General features: G+C 34.4%; 1 protein-coding gene and 5 long non-coding RNA genes across 6 annotated transcripts; 5 read left to right on the forward strand and 1 right to left on the reverse strand.

The window, feature by feature from the left end:
• Positions 1-1,703: 1,703 nt before the first annotated feature.
• On the forward strand, positions 1,704-7,524 carry LOC128231896 (uncharacterized). The gene is made up of 7 exons (XR_008260449.1): positions 1,704-1,783; positions 2,428-2,555; positions 2,862-2,975; positions 4,585-4,689; positions 5,334-5,461; positions 5,768-5,881; positions 7,490-7,524. It is a non-coding gene; the product is annotated as an uncharacterized LOC128231896 (long non-coding RNA).
• On the forward strand, positions 7,516-10,430 carry LOC128231899 (uncharacterized). Its single transcript, XR_008260452.1, has 4 exons — positions 7,516-7,595; positions 8,240-8,367; positions 8,674-8,787; positions 10,396-10,430. It is a non-coding gene; the product is annotated as an uncharacterized LOC128231899 (long non-coding RNA).
• On the forward strand, positions 10,422-13,338 carry LOC128231900 (uncharacterized). Its single transcript, XR_008260453.1, has 4 exons — positions 10,422-10,501; positions 11,147-11,274; positions 11,581-11,694; positions 13,304-13,338. It is a non-coding gene; the product is annotated as an uncharacterized LOC128231900 (long non-coding RNA).
• On the forward strand, positions 13,330-16,245 carry LOC128231901 (uncharacterized). Its single transcript, XR_008260454.1, has 4 exons — positions 13,330-13,409; positions 14,054-14,181; positions 14,488-14,601; positions 16,211-16,245. It is a non-coding gene; the product is annotated as an uncharacterized LOC128231901 (long non-coding RNA).
• On the forward strand, positions 16,237-20,044 carry LOC128231898 (uncharacterized). Its single transcript, XR_008260451.1, has 4 exons — positions 16,237-16,316; positions 16,962-17,089; positions 17,396-17,509; positions 20,004-20,044. It is a non-coding gene; the product is annotated as an uncharacterized LOC128231898 (long non-coding RNA).
• Positions 20,045-21,904: 1,860 nt separating this feature from the next.
• LOC128230724 (uncharacterized) lies at positions 21,905-23,284 on the reverse strand. The gene has a single exon (XM_052943170.1). It carries the CDS (start codon positions 23,282-23,284, stop codon positions 21,905-21,907), a length of 1,380 nt encoding a protein of 459 aa, XP_052799130.1.
• Positions 23,285-24,439: the final 1,155 nt, after the last annotated feature.

Below are 24,439 nucleotides of genomic sequence, written 5' to 3' on the forward strand. Positions count from 1 at the left end.
GCGGTAGTCCTGCAATCTGAATCCAGGAGATGCAGCTCTGAATCCAATATTTCAGAAGAATGAAGATGTTAGTCAACTCTGTAGTGCTTGTTTGTGTGTAAATGATTCCAATGAGTGAGATTTATAGCAAATCAGGTGTAAATAAGCATCTTATAGACAATAGTGAAGTGCTGTACTCTGAATTTAATGCCAAATCTAGCCTTCAAAACAGATTCTTAAAGTAATTTTTTTTTAAAAATGGGCATAATAATGCTATCTCTGCATTTTCTACATCATGTAGCCACCTCATACATGAAAACACTAGCAGTTGTCATGAATCTTTAAGTTTTGGTGTGTTTTTTGCCATTTCCTTTGTTGCGCCATTTGTCCCGGAAGCCAACAATTTGGCATATAGTGTTGTTTAGACTGTCTATTAACACATTATCACTAAATTTCTTGTGTTAAACTGAACAGTTCTGTTACCTTTGTATATAAGTGGACCAGAAAAGCAAAATTTTGACAAGTTGAGGCATTTCAGTTGGGCTCTATGTCATTTTTTATATAAAACACTAAGCCGATGAAGTGGAAAAACCTTATTTTGCTTAGAAAAAATCTTAAAAGAGTAGGCAGGCCAGTTTTGTGGTGCTGTTCTATAGACACCATTAAAAGCTACAAGGAAAACTTTACTTGGTCAAATTATTCCAATGCATAAGGAAATAATGGCTCTTCAAAGGTTTGCGGCTTAACATTTGAGGGAAATGGCTGTTTCTGCTTTTTATGAAAATACCACAGGTGCTAATACTTGTCTCATTCATTTAGTGTTTGATATATCATTGCCAAACTTTCAGTATGTGTTGCATATAGCCTGAAGCTGAACTATAGGAGTTTTGAAGTCTGTTTCTGAAAAAATGTTGCTTAAATAGGCTCAAGACCACAGTTATCTGCCCCCCGTTGACCAAGATCCGGATGTGAATACAGAAACAAAGAGTGCTTGTGTTCAAGTATCAATATTTTATTAAAATTGAATGAAAAAGAAGCAAAAAATGTTCTTTTTGCAGAGAACTTGACTGAATTTGACACTCTATTGCAGAAATTGATAGTTTTCAATGTAAATATTGGAAAAATCATAGCTTGTGGAAGTCTGAAAATTAGTTGTTTGTAGCCGATTGACTCCCTGGCGGAAGGGTTATGTATTTGAACTCAATTTTGACAGTCGGGTCAATGGTCAACATGGTGTTTTCTTGTGATTATATTTTGTGTCTTGAATTGTTCTAGAGATGCCATGTCCTTGTTTTTCAATTGGGGTGTGTATAAAGTCAAAAGCCAGGTTAGTGTCTATATGAAACATATAGTAAAAATAACTGTGGTCTCACGCCTGATATAGAGGAAGCTTTTGGAGGGGTGGCCTATTTTAAATTGTTATAAATTCTTAATTTATACAGCTATCTGGTTGAAATTTGGCCAGTTGACAGTGCTTAGCCATAGAATATTGGTGTTTGAGTATGAAATGTGAAAATCTTATATTACATAATATAAATTAATAATATATAATTTTCTTATATATTTTTGACATTTTTAAAAAAAAACTACTTTCACTTTCAATTTAATGTTTGGAAATAGTTCCAAATGATGGTAACTAATGAATGAAAGCCTCACTTTCAATTCCAAAGTATAAATGGAGGGATTTTTTTAACATAGGAAGCAGACCCAGGAGGAACTGTCTGTTGAAGACCCCCCCCCCCCCCCACCAAGCTGCCCACCAGAGGCCAAGCTGTACTTGGTGTTTGCCAACATGCTGTAATTTGTAAGTACTTCAAGATAATATATTAGAAAATGGTATCCAAACTGAAGTACAAAGTGAGACAGTTTGGTCATAAAAGCCCATTGAGACTGTTTGTTCCATTCCTAAATGAATTTCTTTCATGTTGTCAATCATTTCTGATGTGGCTTTGATAATAATATTATTTTCTAATGAAACTGCTGACTTGTATCAGTCTTTGGTCTGTATTGTGCATCTATTCACACATTTTGTTTGCTCTTTTAAGCAAACATTACAATAATTGCAAATTCTATAAGCAATTAAACAAAACTTACTGCACATAGGATGCAGAATGATGTTTTATTTAGTGTGCATATGATTTTCAGCTTATGGACAAGAAAACATATACTTTAACAATCACAGCAACACAATGAGATCCCAATTTTAAAGAAATAATGCCACCTTTCATTAATTCATTAATTCATTCTATCAATCATTCATATATATTCATTAATTCATTCATTTATTCAATTTATTCATTGAAAAACTTGACATTTCTCAAGGCAAAATAAATAAAAAGTGAGCAGCTTTCATAAAGAATAGAGCCTTTTCCCTTAATGCATTAAAAAACACAACCTTAATACAGTATAAATGTTTTAAAAACCCTAATTTATTGCTTATTTTAATAGCCAGCCTGGTTGCTGTAGCCACAGAGGAATTTTCAAGGACAAGAACCAGTGCTGGTAAAACTGTGGTCTCTGTGGTTTTCCATACCGGCTCTCGGCAAGGATTTTCAAGAAAGGAATACCATCTCCAAGTAAGAAGAAATTCTAAGCATGTCTGGTTTGAATGCTTGCAAAATGCATCTGGGTACTCAATAAGATGAGGTTTACCTTTGAGTTGTTAAAAACTGATTGCAAAATGTCCAAAAGACTATATATTCTATTAAATTTGTCCTGAAAATCTTTGAATTCATGAACTTTTCTGCATATTTATCACATTTATGACTATATTAAAGGTTGTGTATGCCTCAAATGAGTGTTTACAGGCCTTTTTCAAACTTTAACAGTAGTGGCAGATAGTTTTATTTGTGTAAAACATTGCTTTTGTGTCTTGCTTGCAGATCATGATGTGCCAATAAGCTCCAGTTAGCTGCGGCCTTTTCCCCAGGCGGTAGTCCTGCAATCTGAATCCAGGAGATGCAGCTCTGAATCCAATATTTCAGAAGAATGAAGATGTTAGTCAACTCTGTAGTGCTTGTTTGTGTGTAAATGATTCCAATGAGTGAGATTTATAGCAAATCAGGTGTAAATAAGCATCTTATAGACAATAGTGAAGTGCTGTACTCTGAATTTAATGCCAAATCTAGCCTTCAAAACAGATTCTTAAAGTAATTTTTTTTAAAAATGGGCATAATAATGCTATCTCTGCATTTTCTACATCATGTAGCCACCTCATACATGAAAACACTAGCAGTTGTCATGAATCTTTAAGTTTTGGTGTGTTTTTTGCCATTTCCTTTGTTGCGCCATTTGTCCCGGAAGCCAACAATTTGGCATATAGTGTTGTTTAGACTGTCTATTAACACATTATCACTAAATTTCTTGTGTTAAACTGAACAGTTCTGTTACCTTTGTATATAAGTGGACCAGAAAAGCAAAATTTTGACAAGTTGAGGCATTTCAGTTGGGCTCTATGTCATTTTTTATATAAAACACTAAGCCGATGAAGTGGAAAAACCTTATTTTGCTTAGAAAAAATCTTAAAAGAGTAGGCAGGCCAGTTTTGTGGTGCTGTTCTATAGACACCATTAAAAGCTACAAGGAAAACTTTACTTGGTCAAATTATTCCAATGCATAAGGAAATAATGGCTCTTCAAAGGTTTGCGGCTTAACATTTGAGGGAAATGGCTGTTTCTGCTTTTTATGAAAATACCACAGGTGCTAATACTTGTCTCATTCATTTAGTGTTTGATATATCATTGCCAAACTTTCAGTATGTGTTGCATATAGCCTGAAGCTGAACTATAGGAGTTTTGAAGTCTGTTTCTGAAAAAATGTTGCTTAAATAGGCTCAAGACCACAGTTATCTGCCCCCCGTTGACCAAGATCCGGATGTGAATACAGAAACAAAGAGTGCTTGTGTTCAAGTATCAATATTTTATTAAAATTGAATGAAAAAGAAGCAAAAAATGTTCTTTTTGCAGAGAACTTGACTGAATTTGACACTCTATTGCAGAAATTGATAGTTTTCAATGTAAATATTGGAAAAATCATAGCTTGTGGAAGTCTGAAAATTAGTTGTTTGTAGCCGATTGACTCCCTGGCGGAAGGGTTATGTATTTGAACTCAATTTTGACAGTCGGGTCAATGGTCAACATGGTGTTTTCTTGTGATTATATTTTGTGTCTTGAATTGTTCTAGAGATGCCATGTCCTTGTTTTTCAATTGGGGTGTGTATAAAGTCAAAAGCCAGGTTAGTGTCTATATGAAACATATAGTAAAAATAACTGTGGTCTCACGCCTGATATAGAGGAAGCTTTTGGAGGGGTGGCCTATTTTAAATTGTTATAAATTCTTAATTTATACAGCTATCTGGTTGAAATTTGGCCAGTTGACAGTGCTTAGCCATAGAATATTGGTGTTTGAGTATGAAATGTGAAAATCTTATATTACATAATATAAATTAATAATATATAATTTTCTTATATATTTTTGACATTTTTAAAAAAAAACTACTTTCACTTTCAATTTAATGTTTGGAAATAGTTCCAAATGATGGTAACTAATGAATGAAAGCCTCACTTTCAATTCCAAAGTATAAATGGAGGGATTTTTTTAACATAGGAAGCAGACCCAGGAGGAACTGTCTGTTGAAGACCCCCCCCCCCCCCACCAAGCTGCCCACCAGAGGCCAAGCTGTACTTGGTGTTTGCCAACATGCTGTAATTTGTAAGTACTTCAAGATAATATATTAGAAAATGGTATCCAAACTGAAGTACAAAGTGAGACAGTTTGGTCATAAAAGCCCATTGAGACTGTTTGTTCCATTCCTAAATGAATTTCTTTCATGTTGTCAATCATTTCTGATGTGGCTTTGATAATAATATTATTTTCTAATGAAACTGCTGACTTGTATCAGTCTTTGGTCTGTATTGTGCATCTATTCACACATTTTGTTTGCTCTTTTAAGCAAACATTACAATAATTGCAAATTCTATAAGCAATTAAACAAAACTTACTGCACATAGGATGCAGAATGATGTTTTATTTAGTGTGCATATGATTTTCAGCTTATGGACAAGAAAACATATACTTTAACAATCACAGCAACACAATGAGATCCCAATTTTAAAGAAATAATGCCACCTTTCATTAATTCATTAATTCATTCTATCAATCATTCATATATATTCATTAATTCATTCATTTATTCAATTTATTCATTGAAAAACTTGACATTTCTCAAGGCAAAATAAATAAAAAGTGAGCAGCTTTCATAAAGAATAGAGCCTTTTCCCTTAATGCATTAAAAAACACAACCTTAATACAGTATAAATGTTTTAAAAACCCTAATTTATTGCTTATTTTAATAGCCAGCCTGGTTGCTGTAGCCACAGAGGAATTTTCAAGGACAAGAACCAGTGCTGGTAAAACTGTGGTCTCTGTGGTTTTCCATACCGGCTCTCGGCAAGGATTTTCAAGAAAGGAATACCATCTCCAAGTAAGAAGAAATTCTAAGCATGTCTGGTTTGAATGCTTGCAAAATGCATCTGGGTACTCAATAAGATGAGGTTTACCTTTGAGTTGTTAAAAACTGATTGCAAAATGTCCAAAAGACTATATATTCTATTAAATTTGTCCTGAAAATCTTTGAATTCATGAACTTTTCTGCATATTTATCACATTTATGACTATATTAAAGGTTGTGTATGCCTCAAATGAGTGTTTACAGGCCTTTTTCAAACTTTAACAGTAGTGGCAGATAGTTTTATTTGTGTAAAACATTGCTTTTGTGTCTTGCTTGCAGATCATGATGTGCCAATAAGCTCCAGTTAGCTGCGGCCTTTTCCCCAGGCGGTAGTCCTGCAATCTGAATCCAGGAGATGCAGCTCTGAATCCAATATTTCAGAAGAATGAAGATGTTAGTCAACTCTGTAGTGCTTGTTTGTGTGTAAATGATTCCAATGAGTGAGATTTATAGCAAATCAGGTGTAAATAAGCATCTTATAGACAATAGTGAAGTGCTGTACTCTGAATTTAATGCCAAATCTAGCCTTCAAAACAGATTCTTAAAGTAATTTTTTTTAAAAATGGGCATAATAATGCTATCTCTGCATTTTCTACATCATGTAGCCACCTCATACATGAAAACACTAGCAGTTGTCATGAATCTTTAAGTTTTGGTGTGTTTTTTGCCATTTCCTTTGTTGCGCCATTTGTCCCGGAAGCCAACAATTTGGCATATAGTGTTGTTTAGACTGTCTATTAACACATTATCACTAAATTTCTTGTGTTAAACTGAACAGTTCTGTTACCTTTGTATATAAGTGGACCAGAAAAGCAAAATTTTGACAAGTTGAGGCATTTCAGTTGGGCTCTATGTCATTTTTTATATAAAACACTAAGCCGATGAAGTGGAAAAACCTTATTTTGCTTAGAAAAAATCTTAAAAGAGTAGGCAGGCCAGTTTTGTGGTGCTGTTCTATAGACACCATTAAAAGCTACAAGGAAAACTTTACTTGGTCAAATTATTCCAATGCATAAGGAAATAATGGCTCTTCAAAGGTTTGCGGCTTAACATTTGAGGGAAATGGCTGTTTCTGCTTTTTATGAAAATACCACAGGTGCTAATACTTGTCTCATTCATTTAGTGTTTGATATATCATTGCCAAACTTTCAGTATGTGTTGCATATAGCCTGAAGCTGAACTATAGGAGTTTTGAAGTCTGTTTCTGAAAAAATGTTGCTTAAATAGGCTCAAGACCACAGTTATCTGCCCCCCGTTGACCAAGATCCGGATGTGAATACAGAAACAAAGAGTGCTTGTGTTCAAGTATCAATATTTTATTAAAATTGAATGAAAAAGAAGCAAAAAATGTTCTTTTTGCAGAGAACTTGACTGAAGTTGACACTCTATTGCAGAAATTGATAGTTTTCAATGTAAATATTGGAAAAATCATAGCTTGTGGAAGTCTGAAAATTAGTTGTTTGTAGCCGATTGACTCCCTGGCGGAAGGGTTATGTATTTGAACTCAATTTTGACAGTCGGGTCAATGGTTAACATGGTGTTTTCTTGTGATTATATTTTGTGTCTTGAATTGTTCTAGAGATGCCATGTCCTTGTTTTTCAATTGGGGTGTGTATAAAGTCAAAAGCCAGGTTAGTGTCTATATGAAACATATAGTAAAAATAACTGTGGTCTCACGCCTGATATAGAGGAAGCTTTTGGAGGGGTGGCCTATTTTAAATTGTTATAAATTCTTAATTTATACAGCTATCTGGTTGAAATTTGGCCAGTTGACAGTGCTTAGCCATAGAATATTGGTGTTTGAGTATGAAATGTGAAAATCTTATATTACATAATATAAATTAATAATATATAATTTTCTTATATATTTTTGACATTTTTAAAAAAAACTACTTTCACTTTCAATTTAATGTTTGGAAATAGTTCCAAATGATGGTAACTAATGAATGAAAGCCTCACTTTCAATTCCAAAGTATAAATGGAGGGATTTTTTTAACATAGGAAGCAGACCCAGGAGGAACTGTCTGTTGAAGACCCCCCCCCCCCCCCACCAAGCTGCCCACCAGAGGCCAAGCTGTACTTGGTGTTTGCCAACATGCTGTAATTTGTAAGTACTTCAAGATAATATATTAGAAAATGGTATCCAAACTGAAGTACAAAGTGAGACAGTTTGGTCATAAAAGCCCATTGAGACTGTTTGTTCCATTCCTAAATGAATTTCTTTCATGTTGTCAATCATTTCTGATGTGGCTTTGATAATAATATTATTTTCTAATGAAACTGCTGACTTGTATCAGTCTTTGGTCTGTATTGTGCATCTATTCACACATTTTGTTTGCTCTTTTAAGCAAACATTACAATAATTGCAAATTCTATAAGCAATTAAACAAAACTTACTGCACATAGGATGCAGAATGATGTTTTATTTAGTGTGCATATGATTTTCAGCTTATGGACAAGAAAACATATACTTTAACAATCACAGCAACACAATGAGATCCCAATTTTAAAGAAATAATGCCACCTTTCATTAATTCATTAATTCATTCTATCAATCATTCATATATATTCATTAATTCATTCATTTATTCAATTTATTCATTGAAAAACTTGACATTTCTCAAGGCAAAATAAATAAAAAGTGAGCAGCTTTCATAAAGAATAGAGCCTTTTCCCTTAATGCATTAAAAAACACAACCTTAATACAGTATAAATGTTTTAAAAACCCTAATTTATTGCTTATTTTAATAGCCAGCCTGGTTGCTGTAGCCACAGAGGAATTTTCAAGGACAAGAACCAGTGCTGGTAAAACTGTGGTCTCTGTGGTTTTCCATACCGGCTCTCGGCAAGGATTTTCAAGAAAGGAATACCATCTCCAAGTAAGAAGAAATTCTAAGCATGTCTGGTTTGAATGCTTGCAAAATGCATCTGGGTACTCAATAAGATGAGGTTTACCTTTGAGTTGTTAAAAACTGATTGCAAAATGTCCAAAAGACTATATATTCTATTAAATTTGTCCTGAAAATCTTTGAATTCATGAACTTTTCTGCATATTTATCACATTTATGACTATATTAAAGGTTGTGTATGCCTCAAATGAGTGTTTACAGGCCTTTTTCAAACTTTAACAGTAGTGGCAGATAGTTTTATTTGTGTAAAACATTGCTTTTGTGTCTTGCTTGCAGATCATGATGTGCCAATAAGCTCCAGTTAGCTGCGGCCTTTTCCCCAGGCGGTAGTCCTGCAATCTGAATCCAGGAGATGCAGCTCTGAATCCAATATTTCAGAAGAATGAAGATGTTAGTCAACTCTGTAGTGCTTGTTTGTGTGTAAATGATTCCAATGAGTGAGATTTATAGCAAATCAGGTGTAAATAAGCATCTTATAGACAATAGTGAAGTGCTGTACTCTGAATTTAATGCCAAATCTAGCCTTCAAAACAGATTCTTAAAGTAATTTTTTTTAAAAATGGGCATAATAATGCTATCTCTGCATTTTCTACATCATGTAGCCACCTCATACATGAAAACACTAGCAGTTGTCATGAATCTTTAAGTTTTGGTGTGTTTTTTGCCATTTCCTTTGTTGCGCCATTTGTCCCGGAAGCCAACAATTTGGCATATAGTGTTGTTTAGACTGTCTATTAACACATTATCACTAAATTTCTTGTGTTAAACTGAACAGTTCTGTTACCTTTGTATATAAGTGGACCAGAAAAGCAAAATTTTGACAAGTTGAGGCATTTCAGTTGGGCTCTATGTCATTTTTTATATAAAACACTAAGCCGATGAAGTGGAAAAACCTTATTTTGCTTAGAAAAAATCTTAAAAGAGTAGGCAGGCCAGTTTTGTGGTGCTGTTCTATAGACACCATTAAAAGCTACAAGGAAAACTTTACTTGGTCAAATTATTCCAATGCATAAGGAAATAATGGCTCTTCAAAGGTTTGCGGCTTAACATTTGAGGGAAATGGCTGTTTCTGCTTTTTATGAAAATACCACAGGTGCTAATACTTGTCTCATTCATTTAGTGTTTGATATATCATTGCCAAACTTTCAGTATGTGTTGCATATAGCCTGAAGCTGAACTATAGGAGTTTTGAAGTCTGTTTCTGAAAAAATGTTGCTTAAATAGGCTCAAGACCACAGTTATCTGCCCCCCGTTGACCAAGATCCGGATGTGAATACAGAAACAAAGAGTGCTTGTGTTCAAGTATCAATATTTTATTAAAATTGAATGAAAAAGAAGCAAAAAATGTTCTTTTTGCAGAGAACTTGACTGAAGTTGACACTCTATTGCAGAAATTGATAGTTTTCAATGTAAATATTGGAAAAATCATAGCTTGTGGAAGTCTGAAAATTAGTTGTTTGTAGCCGATTGACTCCCTGGCGGAAGGGTTATGTATTTGAACTCAATTTTGACAGTCGGGTCAATGGTTAACATGGTGTTTTCTTGTGATTATATTTTGTGTCTTGAATTGTTCTAGAGATGCCATGTCCTTGTTTTTCAATTGGGGTGTGTATAAAGTCAAAAGCCAGGTTAGTGTCTATATGAAACATATAGTAAAAATAACTGTGGTCTCACGCCTGATATAGAGGAAGCTTTTGGAGGGGTGGCCTATTTTAAATTGTTATAAATTCTTAATTTATACAGCTATCTGGTTGAAATTTGGCCAGTTGACAGTGCTTAGCCATAGAATATTGGTGTTTGAGTATGAAATGTGAAAATCTTATATTACATAATATAAATTAATAATATATAATTTTCTTATATATTTTTGACATTTTTAAAAAAAACTACTTTCACTTTCAATTTAATGTTTGGAAATAGTTCCAAATGATGGTAACTAATGAATGAAAGCCTCACTTTCAATTCCAAAGTATAAATGGAGGGATTTTTTTAACATAGGAAGCAGACCCAGGAGGAACTGTCTGTTGAAGACCCCCCCCCCCCCCCACCAAGCTGCCCACCAGAGGCCAAGCTGTACTTGGTGTTTGCCAACATGCTGTAATTTGTAAGTACTTCAAGATAATATATTAGAAAATGGTATCCAAACTGAAGTACAAAGTGAGACAGTTTGGTCATAAAAGCCCATTGAGACTGTTTGTTCCATTCCTAAATGAATTTCTTTCATGTTGTCAATCATTTCTGATGTGGCTTTGAATAATAATATTATTTTCTAATGAAACTGCTGACTTGTATCAGTCTTTGGTCTGTATTGTGCATCTATTCACACATTTTGTTTGCTCTTTTAAGCAAACATTACAATAATTGCAAATTCTATAAGCAATTAAACAAAACTTACTGCACATAGGATGCAGAATGATGTTTTATTTAGTGTGCATATGATTTTCAGCTTATGGACAAGAAAACATATACTTTAACAATCACAGCAACACAATGAGATCCCAATTTTAAAGAAATAATGCCACCTTTCATTAATTCATTAATTCATTCTATCAATCATTCATATATATTCATTAATTCATTCATTTATTCAATTTATTCATTGAAAAACTTGACATTTCTCAAGGCAAAATAAATAAAAAGTGAGCAGCTTTCATAAAGAATAGAGCCTTTTCCCTTAATGCATTAAAAAACACAACCTTAATACAGTATAAATGTTTTAAAAACCCTAATTTATTGCTTATTTTAATAGCCAGCCTGGTTGCTGTAGCCACAGAGGAATTTTCAAGGACAAGAACCAGTGCTGGTAAAACTGTGGTCTCTGTGGTTTTCCATACCGGCTCTCGGCAAGGATTTTCAAGAAAGGAATACCATCTCCAAGTAAGAAGAAATTCTAAGCATGTCTGGTTTGAATGCTTGCAAAATGCATCTGGGTACTCAATAAGATGAGGTTTACCTTTGAGTTGTTAAAAACTGATTGCAAAATGTCCAAAAGACTATATATTCTATTAAATTTGTCCTGAAAATCTTTGAATTCATGAACTTTTCTGCATATTTATCACATTTATGACTATATTAAAGGTTGTGTATGCCTCAAATGAGTGTTTACAGGCCTTTTTCAAACTTTAACAGTAGTGGCAGATAGTTTTATTTGTGTAAAACATTGCTTTTGTGTCTTGCTTGCAGATCATGATGTGCCAATAAGCTCCAGTTAGCTGCGGCCTTTTCCCCAGGCGGTAGTCCTGCAATCTGAATCCAGGAGATGCAGCTCTGAATCCAATATTTCAGAAGAATGAAGATGTTAGTCAACTCTGTAGTGCTTGTTTGTGTGTAAATGATTCCAATGAGTGAGATTTATAGCAAATCAGGTGTAAATAAGCATCTTATAGACAATAGTGAAGTGCTGTACTCTGAATTTAATGCCAAATCTAGCCTTCAAAACAGATTCTTAAAGTAAATTTTTTTTAAAAATGGGCATAATAATGCTATCTCTGCATTTTCTACATCATGTAGCCACCTCATACATGAAAACACTAGCAGTTGTCATGAATCTTTAAGTTTTGGTGTGTTTTTTGCCATTTCCTTTGTTGCGCCATTTGTCCCGGAAGCCAACAATTTGGCATATAGTGTTGTTTAGACTGTCTATTAACACATTATCACTAAATTTCTTGTGTTAAACTGAACAGTTCTGTTACCTTTGTATATAAGTGGACCAGAAAAGCAAAATTTTGACAAGTTGAGGCATTTCAGTTGGGCTCTATGTCATTTTTTATATAAAACACTAAGCCGATGAAGTGGAAAAACCTTATTTTGCTTAGAAAAAATCTTAAAAGAGTAGGCAGGCCAGTTTTGTGGTGCTGTTCTATAGACACCATTAAAAGCTACAAGGAAAACTTTACTTGGTCAAATTATTCCAATGCATAAGGAAATAATGGCTCTTCAAAGGTTTGCGGCTTAACATTTGAGGGAAATGGCTGTTTCTGCTTTTTATGAAAATACCACAGGTGCTAATACTTGTCTCATTCATTTAGTGTTTGATATATCATTGCCAAACTTTCAGTATGTGTTGCATATAGCCTGAAGCTGAACTATAGGAGTTTTGAAGTCTGTTTCTGAAAAAATGTTGCTTAAATAGGCTCAAGACCACAGTTATCTGCCCCCCGTTGACCAAGATCCGGATGTGAATACAGAAACAAAGAGTGCTTGTGTTCAAGTATCAATATTTTATTAAAATTGAATGAAAAAGAAGCAAAAAATGTTCTTTTTGCAGAGAACTTGACTGAAGTTGACACTCTATTGCAGAAATTGATAGTTTTCAATGTAAATATTGGAAAAATCATAGCTTGTGGAAGTCTGAAAATTAGTTGTTTGTAGCCGATTGACTCCCTGGCGGAAGGGTTATGTATTTGAACTCAATTTTGACAGTCGGGTCAATGGTTAACATGGTGTTTTCTTGTGATTATATTTTGTGTCTTGAATTGTTCTAGAGATGCCATGTCCTTGTTTTTCAATTGGGGTGTGTATAAAGTCAAAAGCCAGGTTAGTGTCTATATGAAACATATAGTAAAAATAACTGTGGTCTCACGCCTGATATAGAGGAAGCTTTTGGAGGGGTGGCCTATTTTAAATTGTTATAAATTCTTAATTTATACAGCTATCTGGTTGAAATTTGGCCAGTTGACAGTGCTTAGCCATAGAATATTGGTGTTTGAGTATGAAATGTGAAAATCTTATATTACATAATATAAATTAATAATATATAATTTTCTTATATATTTTTGACATTTTTAAAAAAAACTACTTTCACTTTCAATTTAATGTTTGGAAATAGTTCCAAATGATGGTAACTAATGAATGAAAGCCTCACTTTCAATTCCAAAGTATAAATGGAGGGATTTTTTTAACATAGGAAGCAGACCCAGGAGGAACTGTCTGTTGAAGACCCCCCCCCCCCCCCACCAAGCTGCCCACCAGAGGCCAAGCTGTACTTGGTGTTTGCCAACATGCTGTAATTTGTAAGTACTTCAAGATAATATATTAGAAAATGGTATCCAAACTGAAGTACAAAGTGAGACAGTTTGGTCATAAAAGCCCATTGAGACTGTTTGTTCCATTCCTAAATGAATTTCTTTCATGTTGTCAATCATTTCTGATGTGGCTTTGATAATAATATTATTTTCTAATGAAACTGCTGACTTGTATCAGTCTTTGGTCTGTATTGTGCATCTATTCACACATTTTGTTTGCTCTTTTAAGCAAACATTACAATAATTGCAAATTCTATAAGCAATTAAACAAAACTTACTGCACATAGGATGCAGAATGATGTTTTATTTAGTGTGCATATGATTTTCAGCTTATGGACAAGAAAACATATACTTTAACAATCACAGCAACACAATGAGATCCCAATTTTAAAGAAATAATGCCACCTTTCATTAATTCATTAATTCATTCTATCAATCATTCATATATATTCATTAATTCATTCATTTATTCAATTTATTCATTGAAAAACTTGACATTTCTCAAGGCAAAATAAATAAAAAGTGAGCAGCTTTCATAAAGAATAGAGCCTTTTCCCTTAATGCATTAAAAAACACAACCTTAATACAGTATAAATGTTTTAAAAACCCTAATTTATTGCTTATTTTAATAGCCAGCCTGGTTGCTGTAGCCACAGAGGAATTTTCAAGGACAAGAACCAGTGCTGGTAAAACTGTGGTCTCTGTGGTTTTCCATACCGGCTCTCGGCAAGGATTTTCAAGAAAGGAATACCATCTCCAAGTAAGAAGAAATTCTAAGCATGTCTGGTTTGAATGCTTGCAAAATGCATCTGGGTACTCAATAAGATGAGGTTTACCTTTGAGTTGTTAAAAACTGATTGCAAAATGTCCAAAAGACTATATATTCTATTAAATTTGTCCTGAAAATCTTTGAATTCATGAACTTTTCTGCATATTTATCACATTTATGACTATATTAAAGGTTGTGTATGCCTCAAATGAGTGTTTACAGGCCTTTTTCAAACTTTAACAGTAGTGGCAGATAGTTTTATTTGTGTAAAACATTGCTTTTGTGTCTTGCTTGCAGATCATGATGTGCCAATAAGCTCCAGTTAGCTGCGGCCTTTTCCCCAGGCGGTAGTCCTGCAATCTGAATCCAGGAGATGCAGCTCTGAATCCAATATTTCAGAAGAATGAAGATGTTAGTCAACTCTGTAGTGCTTGTTTGTGTGTAAATGATTCCAATGAGTGAGATTTATAGCAAATCAGGTGTAAATAAGCATCTTATAGACAATAGTGAAGTGCTGTACTCTGAATTTAATGCCAAATCTAGCCTTCAAAACAGATTCTTAAAGTAAATTTTTTTTAAAAATGGGCATAATAATGCTATCTCTGCATTTTCTACATCATGTAGCCACCTCATACATGAAAACACTAGCAGTTGTCATGAATCTTTAAGTTTTGGTGTGTTTTTTGCCATTTCCTTTGTTGCGCCATTTGTCCCGGAAGCCAACAATTTGGCATATAGTGTTGTTTAGACTGTCTATTAACACATTATCACTAAATTTCTTGTGTTAAACTGAACAGTTCTGTTACCTTTGTATATAAGTGGACCAGAAAAGCAAAATTTTGACAAGTTGAGGCATTTCAGTTGGGCTCTATGTCATTTTTTATATAAAACACTAAGCCGATGAAGTGGAAAAACCTTATTTTGCTTAGAAAAAATCTTAAAAGAGTAGGCAGGCCAGTTTTGTGGTGCTGTTCTATAGACACCATTAAAAGCTACAAGGAAAACTTTACTTGGTCAAATTATTCCAATGCATAAGGAAATAATGGCTCTTCAAAGGTTTGCGGCTTAACATTTGAGGGAAATGGCTGTTTCTGCTTTTTATGAAAATACCACAGGTGCTAATACTTGTCTCATTCATTTAGTGTTTGATATATCATTGCCAAACTTTCAGTATGTGTTGCATATAGCCTGAAGCTGAACTATAGGAGTTTTGAAGTCTGTTTCTGAAAAAATGTTGCTTAAATAGGCTCAAGACCACAGTTATCTGCCCCCCGTTGACCAAGATCCGGATGTGAATACAGAAACAAAGAGTGCTTGTGTTCAAGTATCAATATTTTATTAAAATTGAATGAAAAAGAAGCAAAAAATGTTCTTTTTGCAGAGAACTTGACTGAAGTTGACACTCTATTGCAGAAATTGATAGTTTTCAATGTAAATATTGGAAAAATCATAGCTTGTGGAAGTCTGAAAATTAGTTGTTTGTAGCCGATTGACTCCCTGGCGGAAGGGTTATGTATTTGAACTCAATTTTGACAGTCGGGTCAATGGTTAACATGGTGTTTTCTTGTGATTATATTTTGTGTCTTGAATTGTTCTAGAGATGCCATGTCCTTGTTTTTCAATTGGGGTGTGTATAAAGTCAAAAGCCAGGTTAGTGTCTATATGAAACATATAGTAAAAATAACTGTGGTCTCACGCCTGATATAGAGGAAGCTTTTGGAGGGGTGGCCTATTTTAAATTGTTATAAATTCTTAATTTATACAGCTATCTGGTTGAAATTTGGCCAGTTGACAGTGCTTAGCCATAGAATATTGGTGTTTGAGTATGAAATGTGAAAATCTTATATTACATAATATAAATTAATAATATATAATTTTCTTATATATTTTTGACATTTTTAAAAAAAACTACTTTCACTTTCAATTTAATGTTTGGAAATAGTTCCAAATGATGGTAACTAATGAATGAAAGCCTCACTTTCAATTCCAAAGTATAAATGGAGGGATTTTTTTAACATAGGAAGCAGACCCAGGAGGAACTGTCTGTTGAAGACCCCCCCCCCCCCCCACCAAGCTGCCCACCAGAGGCCAAGCTGTACTTGGTGTTTGCCAACATGCTGTAATTTGTAAGTACTTCAAGATAATATATTAGAAAATGGTATCCAAACTGAAGTACAAAGTGAGACAGTTTGGTCATAAAAGCCCATTGAGACTGTTTGTTCCATTCCTAAATGAATTTCTTTCATGTTGTCAATCATTTCTGATGTGGCTTTGAATAATAATATTATTTTCTAATGAAACTGCTGACTTGTATCAGTCTTTGGTCTGTATTGTGCATCTATTCACACATTTTGTTTGCTCTTTTAAGCAAACATTACAATAATTGCAAATTCTATAAGCAATTAAACAAAACTTACTGCACATAGGATGCAGAATGATGTTTTATTTAGTGTGCATATGATTTTCAGCTTATGGACAAGAAAACATATACTTTAACAATCACAGCAACACAATGAGATCCCAATTTTAAAGAAATAATGCCACCTTTCATTAATTCATTAATTCATTCTATCAATCATTCATATATATTCATTAATTCATTCATTTATTCAATTTATTCATTGAAAAACTTGACATTTCTCAAGGCAAAATAAATAAAAAGTGAGCAGCTTTCATAAAGAATAGAGCCTTTTCCCTTAATGCATTAAAAAACACAACCTTAATACAGTATAAATGTTTTAAAAACCCTAATTTATTGCTTATTTTAATAGCCAGCCTGGTTGCTGTAGCCACAGAGGAATTTTCAAGGACAAGAACCAGTGCTGGTAAAACTGTGGTCTCTGTGGTTTTCCATACCGGCTCTCGGCAAGGATTTTCAAGAAAGGAATACCATCTCCAAGTAAGAAGAAATTCTAAGCATGTCTGGTTTGAATGCTTGCAAAATGCATCTGGGTACTCAATAAGATGAGGTTTACCTTTGAGTTGTTAAAAACTGATTGCAAAATGTCCAAAAGACTATATATTCTATTAAATTTGTCCTGAAAATCTTTGAATTCATGAACTTTTCTGCATATTTATCACATTTATGACTATATTAAAGGTTGTGTATGCCTCAAATGAGTGTTTACAGGCCTTTTTCAAACTTTAACAGTAGTGGCAGATAGTTTTATTTGTGTAAAACATTGCTTTTGTGTCTTGCTTGCAGATCATGATGTGCCAATAAGCTCCAGTTAGCTGCGGCCTTTTCCCCAGGCGGTAGTCCTGCAATCTGAATCCAGGAGATGCAGCTCTGAATCCAATATTTCAGAAGAATGAAGATGTTAGTCAACTCTGTAGTGCTTGTTTGTGTGTAAATGATTCCAATGAGTGAGATTTATAGCAAATCAGGTGTAAATAAGCATCTTATAGACAATAGTGAAGTGCTGTACTCTGAATTTAATGCCAAATCTAGCCTTCAAAACAGATTCTTAAAGTAAATTTTTTTTAAAAATGGGCATAATAATGCTATCTCTGCATTTTCTACATCATGTAGCCACCTCATACATGAAAACACTAGCAGTTGTCATGAATCTTTAAGTTTTGGTGTGTTTTTTGCCATTTCCTTTGTTGCGCCATTTGTCCCGGAAGCCAACAATTTGGCATATAGTGTTGTTTAGACTGTCTATTAACACATTATCACTAAATTTCTTGTGTTAAACTGAACAGTTCTGTTACCTTTGTATATAAGTGGACCAGAAAAGCAAAATTTTGACAAGTTGAGGCATTTCAGTTGGGCTCTATGTCATTTTTTATATAAAACACTAAGCCGATGAAGTGGAAAAACCTTATTTTGCTTAGAAAAAATCTTAAAAGAGTAGGCAGGCCAGTTTTGTGGTGCTGTTCTATAGACACCATTAAAAGCTACAAGGAAAACTTTACTTGGTCAAATTATTCCAATGCATAAGGAAATAATGGCTCTTCAAAGGTTTGCGGCTTAACATTTGAGGGAAATGGCTGTTTCTGCTTTTTATGAAAATACCACAGGTGCTAATACTTGTCTCATTCATTTAGTGTTTGATATATCATTGCCAAACTTTCAGTATGTGTTGCATATAGCCTGAAGCTGAACTATAGGAGTTTTGAAGTCTGTTTCTGAAAAAATGTTGCTTAAATAGGCTCAAGACCACAGTTATCTGCCCCCCGTTGACCAAGATCCGGATGTGAATACAGAAACAAAGAGTGCTTGTGTTCAAGTATCAATATTTTATTAAAATTGAATGAAAAAGAAGCAAAAATGTTCTTTTTGCAGAGAACTTGACTGAATTTGACACTCTATTGCAGAAATTGATAGTTTTCAATGTAAATATTGGAAAAATCATAGCTTGTGGAAGTCTGAAAATTAGTTGTTTGTAGCCGATTGACTCCCTGGCGGAAGGGTTATGTATTTGAACTCAATTTTGACAGTCGGGTCAATGGTCAACATGGTGTTTTCTTGTGATTATATTTTGTGTCTTGAATTGTTCTAGAGATGCCATGTCCTTGTTTTTCAATTGGAGTGTGTATAAAGTCAAAAGCCAGGTTAGTGTCTATATGAAACATATAGTAAAAATAACTGTGGTCTCACGACCACAGTTATCTGCCCCCCGTTGACCAAGATGCGGATGTGAATACAGAAACAAAGAGTGCTTGTGTTCAAGTATCAATATTTTATTAAAATTGAATGAAAAAGAAGCAAAAATGTTCTTTTTGCAGAGAACTTGACTGAATTTGACACTCTATTGCAGAAATTGATAGTTTTCAATGTAAATATTGGAAAAATCATAGCTTGTGGAAGTCTGAAAATTAGTTGTTTGTAGCCGATTGACTCCCTGGCGGAAGGGTTATGTATTTGAACTCAATTTTGACAGTCGGGTCAATGGTCAACATGGTGTTTTCTTGTGATTATATTTTGTGTCTTGAATTGTTCTAGAGATGCCATGTCCTTGTTTTTCAATTGGAGTGTGTATAAAGTCAAAAGCCAGGTTAGTGTCTATATGAAACATATAGTAAAAATAACTGTGGTCTCACGACCACAGTTATCTGCCCCCCGTTGACCAAGATGCGGATGTGAATACAGAAACAAAGAGTGCTTGTGTTCAAGTATCAATATTTTATTAAAATTGAATGAAAAAGAAGCAAAAATGTTCTTTTTGCAGAGAACTTGACTGAATTTGACACTCTATTGCAGAAATTGATAGTTTTCAATGTAAATATTGGAAAAATCATAGCTTGTGGAAGTCTGAAAATTAGTTGTTTGTAGCCGATTGACTCCCTGGCGGAAGGGTTATGTATTTGAACTCAATTTTGACAGTCGGGTCAATGGTCAACATGGTGTTTTCTTGTGATTATATTTTGTGTCTTGAATTGTTCTAGAGATTCCATGTCCTTGTTTTTCAATTGGGGTGTGTATAAAGTCAAAAGCCAGGTTAGTGTCTATATGAAACATATAGTAAAAATAACTGTGGTCTCACGCCATATATAGAGGAAGCTTTTGGAGGGGTGGCCTATTTTAAATTGTTATAAATTCTTAATTTATACAGCTATCTGGTTGAAATTTGGCCAGTTGACAGTGCTTAGGCATAGAATATTGGTGTTTGAGTATGAAATGGGAAAATCTTATATTACATAATATAAATTAATAATATATAATTTTCTTACATATTGTTGACATTTAAAAAAAAAACTACTTTCACTTTCAATTTAATGTTTGGAAATAGTTCCAAATGATGGTAACTAATGAATGAAAGCCTCACTTTCAATTCCAAAGTATAAATGGAGGGATTTTTTTAACATAGGAAGCAGACCCAGGAGGAACTGTCTGTTGAAGAACCCCCCCCCCCCCCACCAAGCTGCCCACCAGAGGCCAAGCTGTACTTGGTGTTTGCCAACATGCTGTAATTTGTAAGTACTTCAAGATAATATATTAGAAAATGGTATTCAAACTGAAGTACAAAGTGAGACAGTTTGGTCATAAAAGCCCATTGAGACTGTTTGTTCCATTCCTAAATTATTATTATTATTATTATATACCATATTTCTATAGCACTCTTTTCATACATAAAGTATGTTCAAAAGTGCTTTACAATGTAATATAAAACAATAGACAAACTAAAATGCTTATAACAATATTAACGCTAGTCAATTAAAACAAAGTGTTTATGCATAGTACATATGTACAAAATTAATATAATATAAAATGTTTGAAATAACTATAAAATAATAGAATAATAATTTCAGAGTTAGTGAAAACCAATAAAATTTAAAGATAAAGTAACAACAAGCTGTTAAATCCCGGATAGATCCATGCACTCGGAAATAAAATAATAAAACACTTATCGTCCATAATACTGTTTAAAATAGTGGGTTTTCAGAGCCTTCTTAAAACTTTGCAAGGTGTTACAGTCTCTGATGTCAGATGGTAGGGCATTCCATAACTTAGCTGATGCTGACTGGAAACTTCTGTCACCATAACGCGCCGTCCGACATTTAGGCACAACTAACGTCAGTGACTTATTTTTCGACCTCAGATTTCTGGATGCTCTGTATATTTCTAACATGTCCACAATGTACGCAGGCGATTGGTCATGGAGCGCTTTAAATGTGTGTGTTAGAATTTTGTACTCTACTCTGCATTGCACAGGGAGCCAATGTAGTTCCTGTAGCACGGGGGGTATATGGTCGTACCTTGCTGTCCTCGTAACAATTCTAGCTGCCGTATTTTGAACAGTTTGTAGTTTGTTTAATATCTGCTTTGGAACACCGTACAGGAGAGCATTGCAGTAGTCTATGCGAGATGTAACAAGAGAGTTTACCAGAGATTTGGTTGCGTTCAGTGTTAGATAAGGTCTTATATGGCCAATGTGTCGCAATTGTGCGTAAGAATTTCTACAAACACTATTGACGTGTTGATCCAGCTTCATGTTTGAGTCAAGATAAGCGCCCAGATTCCTAACACTTGGTGATTGTTTGATTACAGAGCCATCGACGGTGACGGAGACATTTGAAACTGTTTTTGAGTTGTGCTCAGATGAGAATATGATTAATTCTGTTTTGTCCGCATTTAGCTTTAACATGTTGTTGTTCATCCATTTCACTATGTCATTCAGACAGTGTTCAATGCGATTGACAGATTCTTCAATTGAAATTGTGTTTAATGGTTTGAACGATAAGTATAATTGCGAATCATCCGCATAGAAATGGTTGTCCAAGTCATGGTTTCTACAAATAGCTCCAACAGGCTTTGTGTACATTGTATAGTTTTTGGGGCCAAGAACAGACCCTTGGGGTACGCTGTACTTCATCAGCACTGGGTCCGAGAGTTCACCATTAATGGCTACTGTTTGATAGCGATCACTGAGGTAGGACCTCATCCATGTAAGTGGTGTCCCTGTGATACCGAAGTGATGTTCTAAGCGAGTAAGAAGCGTCTCGTGGTCAATTGTATCGAAAGCAGCCGACAGATCTAACATTACTAGAATAGTTACATTATTTCTGTCCAGTGATTGAAGAATGTCATTTTGAACTTTCAACAGTGCGGTTTCGGTTGAGTGGAATTTCCGATAGGCTGACTGGTTGACTTCATGAAGTTCATTGTTTTTTAGATGATTTTCAATTCGGACATCTACCACTTTCTCCAAGATTTTTAATATAAAAGGCAAATTAGACACTTGCCTGTAATTTTTAAGAACATTTGCGTCTAGACTTGGCTTTTTAGAAGTGGTCTTATTCGTGAGTGTTTGAATGATCGTGGCACATATCCAGATTGTAGGGATGCATTTATGACTTTGGTCATCACAGGTGTAAGCTCATCAAGACATTCTTTAAGTAACCATGTTGGGATAGGATCCAATTCACATGATTTACTGGCTGACTTACGGATTATCGATTTCACTTCATCCTCCGATGTTGGTGTAAACTTATCATATTTAACTCCTATATAATCAGCTTCTGTATCACCAACACCAGATGAAGACTGCTTTTGTGAGGTAATATTGTCTCTGATATTTTCGATCTTCCCAATAAAGAAGTCGCTGAAATTCTGAGCGAGCTGTTTTGGAGACGAATGCAATGGTAAAATTACCTCATTTGTGTTTCCAAGAAGAGTTTTAGTTATTCTATGCAGACTTTTCTGGTCACTCCCATAAGATTCAATTTTGCTTGTGTAAAAGTCAACACGGGCTTGTTTCAGCATCCTATTTACCACAGCGCATTGTGATCTATAAATGTCATGATCAACTGAAAGTTTACTCTCACGCCATTTTCGTTCTAATTTGCGTTTCTGATGTTTTGCATCATGAAGCTGCTCAGAATACCATGGACATGAAGGTCTTAACGTGATAGTTTTGGTTGTCAATGGAGCGTGCTTGTCCAAAATTAACGTCAGTTCATTTGAGTATTCTTCAATGAAGTTATCAATATTTGAAGATATTCCTCGAGCGTTAAAAAGATCTGTTTTCCTAATATCGTCTCTAAATGAATTAATGTCAATCGAACGCAACTTTCGGTAAGTCACAGCTTTACGAATTGGGGGTGGCTTGGAAGCTTCCACATGAAATGTAACTGCGAAGTGGTCACGTGAGATCCTTCCGTTGGAATCTGACAGACCAGGATCTATGACTTCAACATTTGAAATGACATTGTTATTATCTCTGGTTATCACTACATCCAGTGTATGTCCAGCAACATGGGTTGGTTCTGCAACATGTTGATGCATGCCAAAAGCATCTAAATTGCTATTAAACTTTTTGGTGTCACTATTTGTAGGTTGGTCGAGATGAAAGTTGAGGTCTCCTACAATTACTGAAGAGTTGCCTTCTGTAGCATGTTTCGATAAGAAAAGGGGCCATTCTTGCTCTAAAAACGTGTTTGCGTTCAGGCCATTTTCTCTTGATGGGGGTGGTCTGTAAATAACAGCAAGCCGTATTGAATGTTTGCCTATAACCACATTGCAATCCATGAACTCAAACTGAGAAAAATCATGGTCTTTGCTTGATGCAATAATGTTGATGTGTATGGAAGCTTTGTGAATGATGGCTACCCCTCCGCCTCGCCTACCTCTACGAGGGACATGCTTCATTTTGTAACCCTCTGGTACTAGTTCACTGGTGCATGACTTATCTACAGAGCTACCGAGCCAAGTTTCGGTTATGGCACAAATGTCAAAGTCCTTTGTAAGGATAAAATCACATATTGATAATGTTTTATTTTTAACTGATCGAGTATTTACGGAGCAAATTCTTATGTTTTTCTTCCCTGCTGTTTGTGTGCAGTTGTCGGGCTGAATACGTATTATGTTTAAATGAATTTCTTTCATGTTGTCAATCATTTCTGATGTGGCTTTGATAATAATATTATTTTCTAATGAAACTGCTGACTTGTATCAGTCTTTGGTCTGTATTGTGCATCTATTCACACATTTTGTTTGCTCTTTTAAGCAAACATTACAATAATTGCAAATTCTATAAGCAATTAAACAAAACTTACTGCACATAGGATGCAGAATGATGTTTTATTTAGTGTGCATGTGCATATGATTTTCAGCTTATGGACAAGAAAACATATACTTTAACAATCACAGCAACACAATGAGATCCCAATTTTAAAGAAATAATGCCACCTTTCATTAATTCATTAATTCAGTCTATCAATCATTCATATATATTCATTAATTCATTCATTTATTCAGTTTATTCATTGAAAAACTTGACATTTCTCAAGGCAAAATAAATAAAAAGTGAGCAATTTTCATAAAGAATAGAGCCTTTTCCCTTAATGCATTAAAAAACACAACCTTAATACAGTATAAATGTTTTAAAAACCCTAATTTATTGCTTATTTTAATAGCCAGCCTGGTTGCTGTAGCCACAGAGGAATTTTCAAGGACAAGAACCAGTGCTGGTAAAACTGTGGTCTCGTGTGGTTTTCCATACCGGCTCTCGGCAAGGATTTTCAAGAAAGGAATACCATCTCCAAGTAAGAAGAAATTCTAAGCATGTCTGGTTTGAATGCTTGCAAAATGCATCTGGGTACTCAATAAGATGAGATTTACCTTTGAGTTGTTAAAAACTGATTGCAAAATGTCCAAAAGACTATATATTCTATTAAATTTGTCCTGAAAATCTTTGAATTCATGAACTTTTCTGCATATTTATCACATTTATGACTATATTAAAGGTTGTGTATGCCTCAAATGAGTGTTTACAGGCCTTTTTCAAACTTTAACAGTAGTGGC

The sequence above is a fragment of the Mya arenaria genome, chromosome 4 (assembly GCF_026914265.1).
Source record: "Mya arenaria isolate MELC-2E11 chromosome 4, ASM2691426v1".
NCBI classification, from domain to species: Eukaryota; Metazoa; Mollusca; class Bivalvia; order Myida; family Myidae; genus Mya; species Mya arenaria.

Bases quoted from the DNA above. Each gene is read 5' to 3' on its own strand.
- LOC128230724 (XM_052943170.1), bottom strand. From the start codon at position 23,284: ATGAAGCATGTCCCTCGTAGAGGTAGGCGAGGCGGAGGGGTAGCCATC.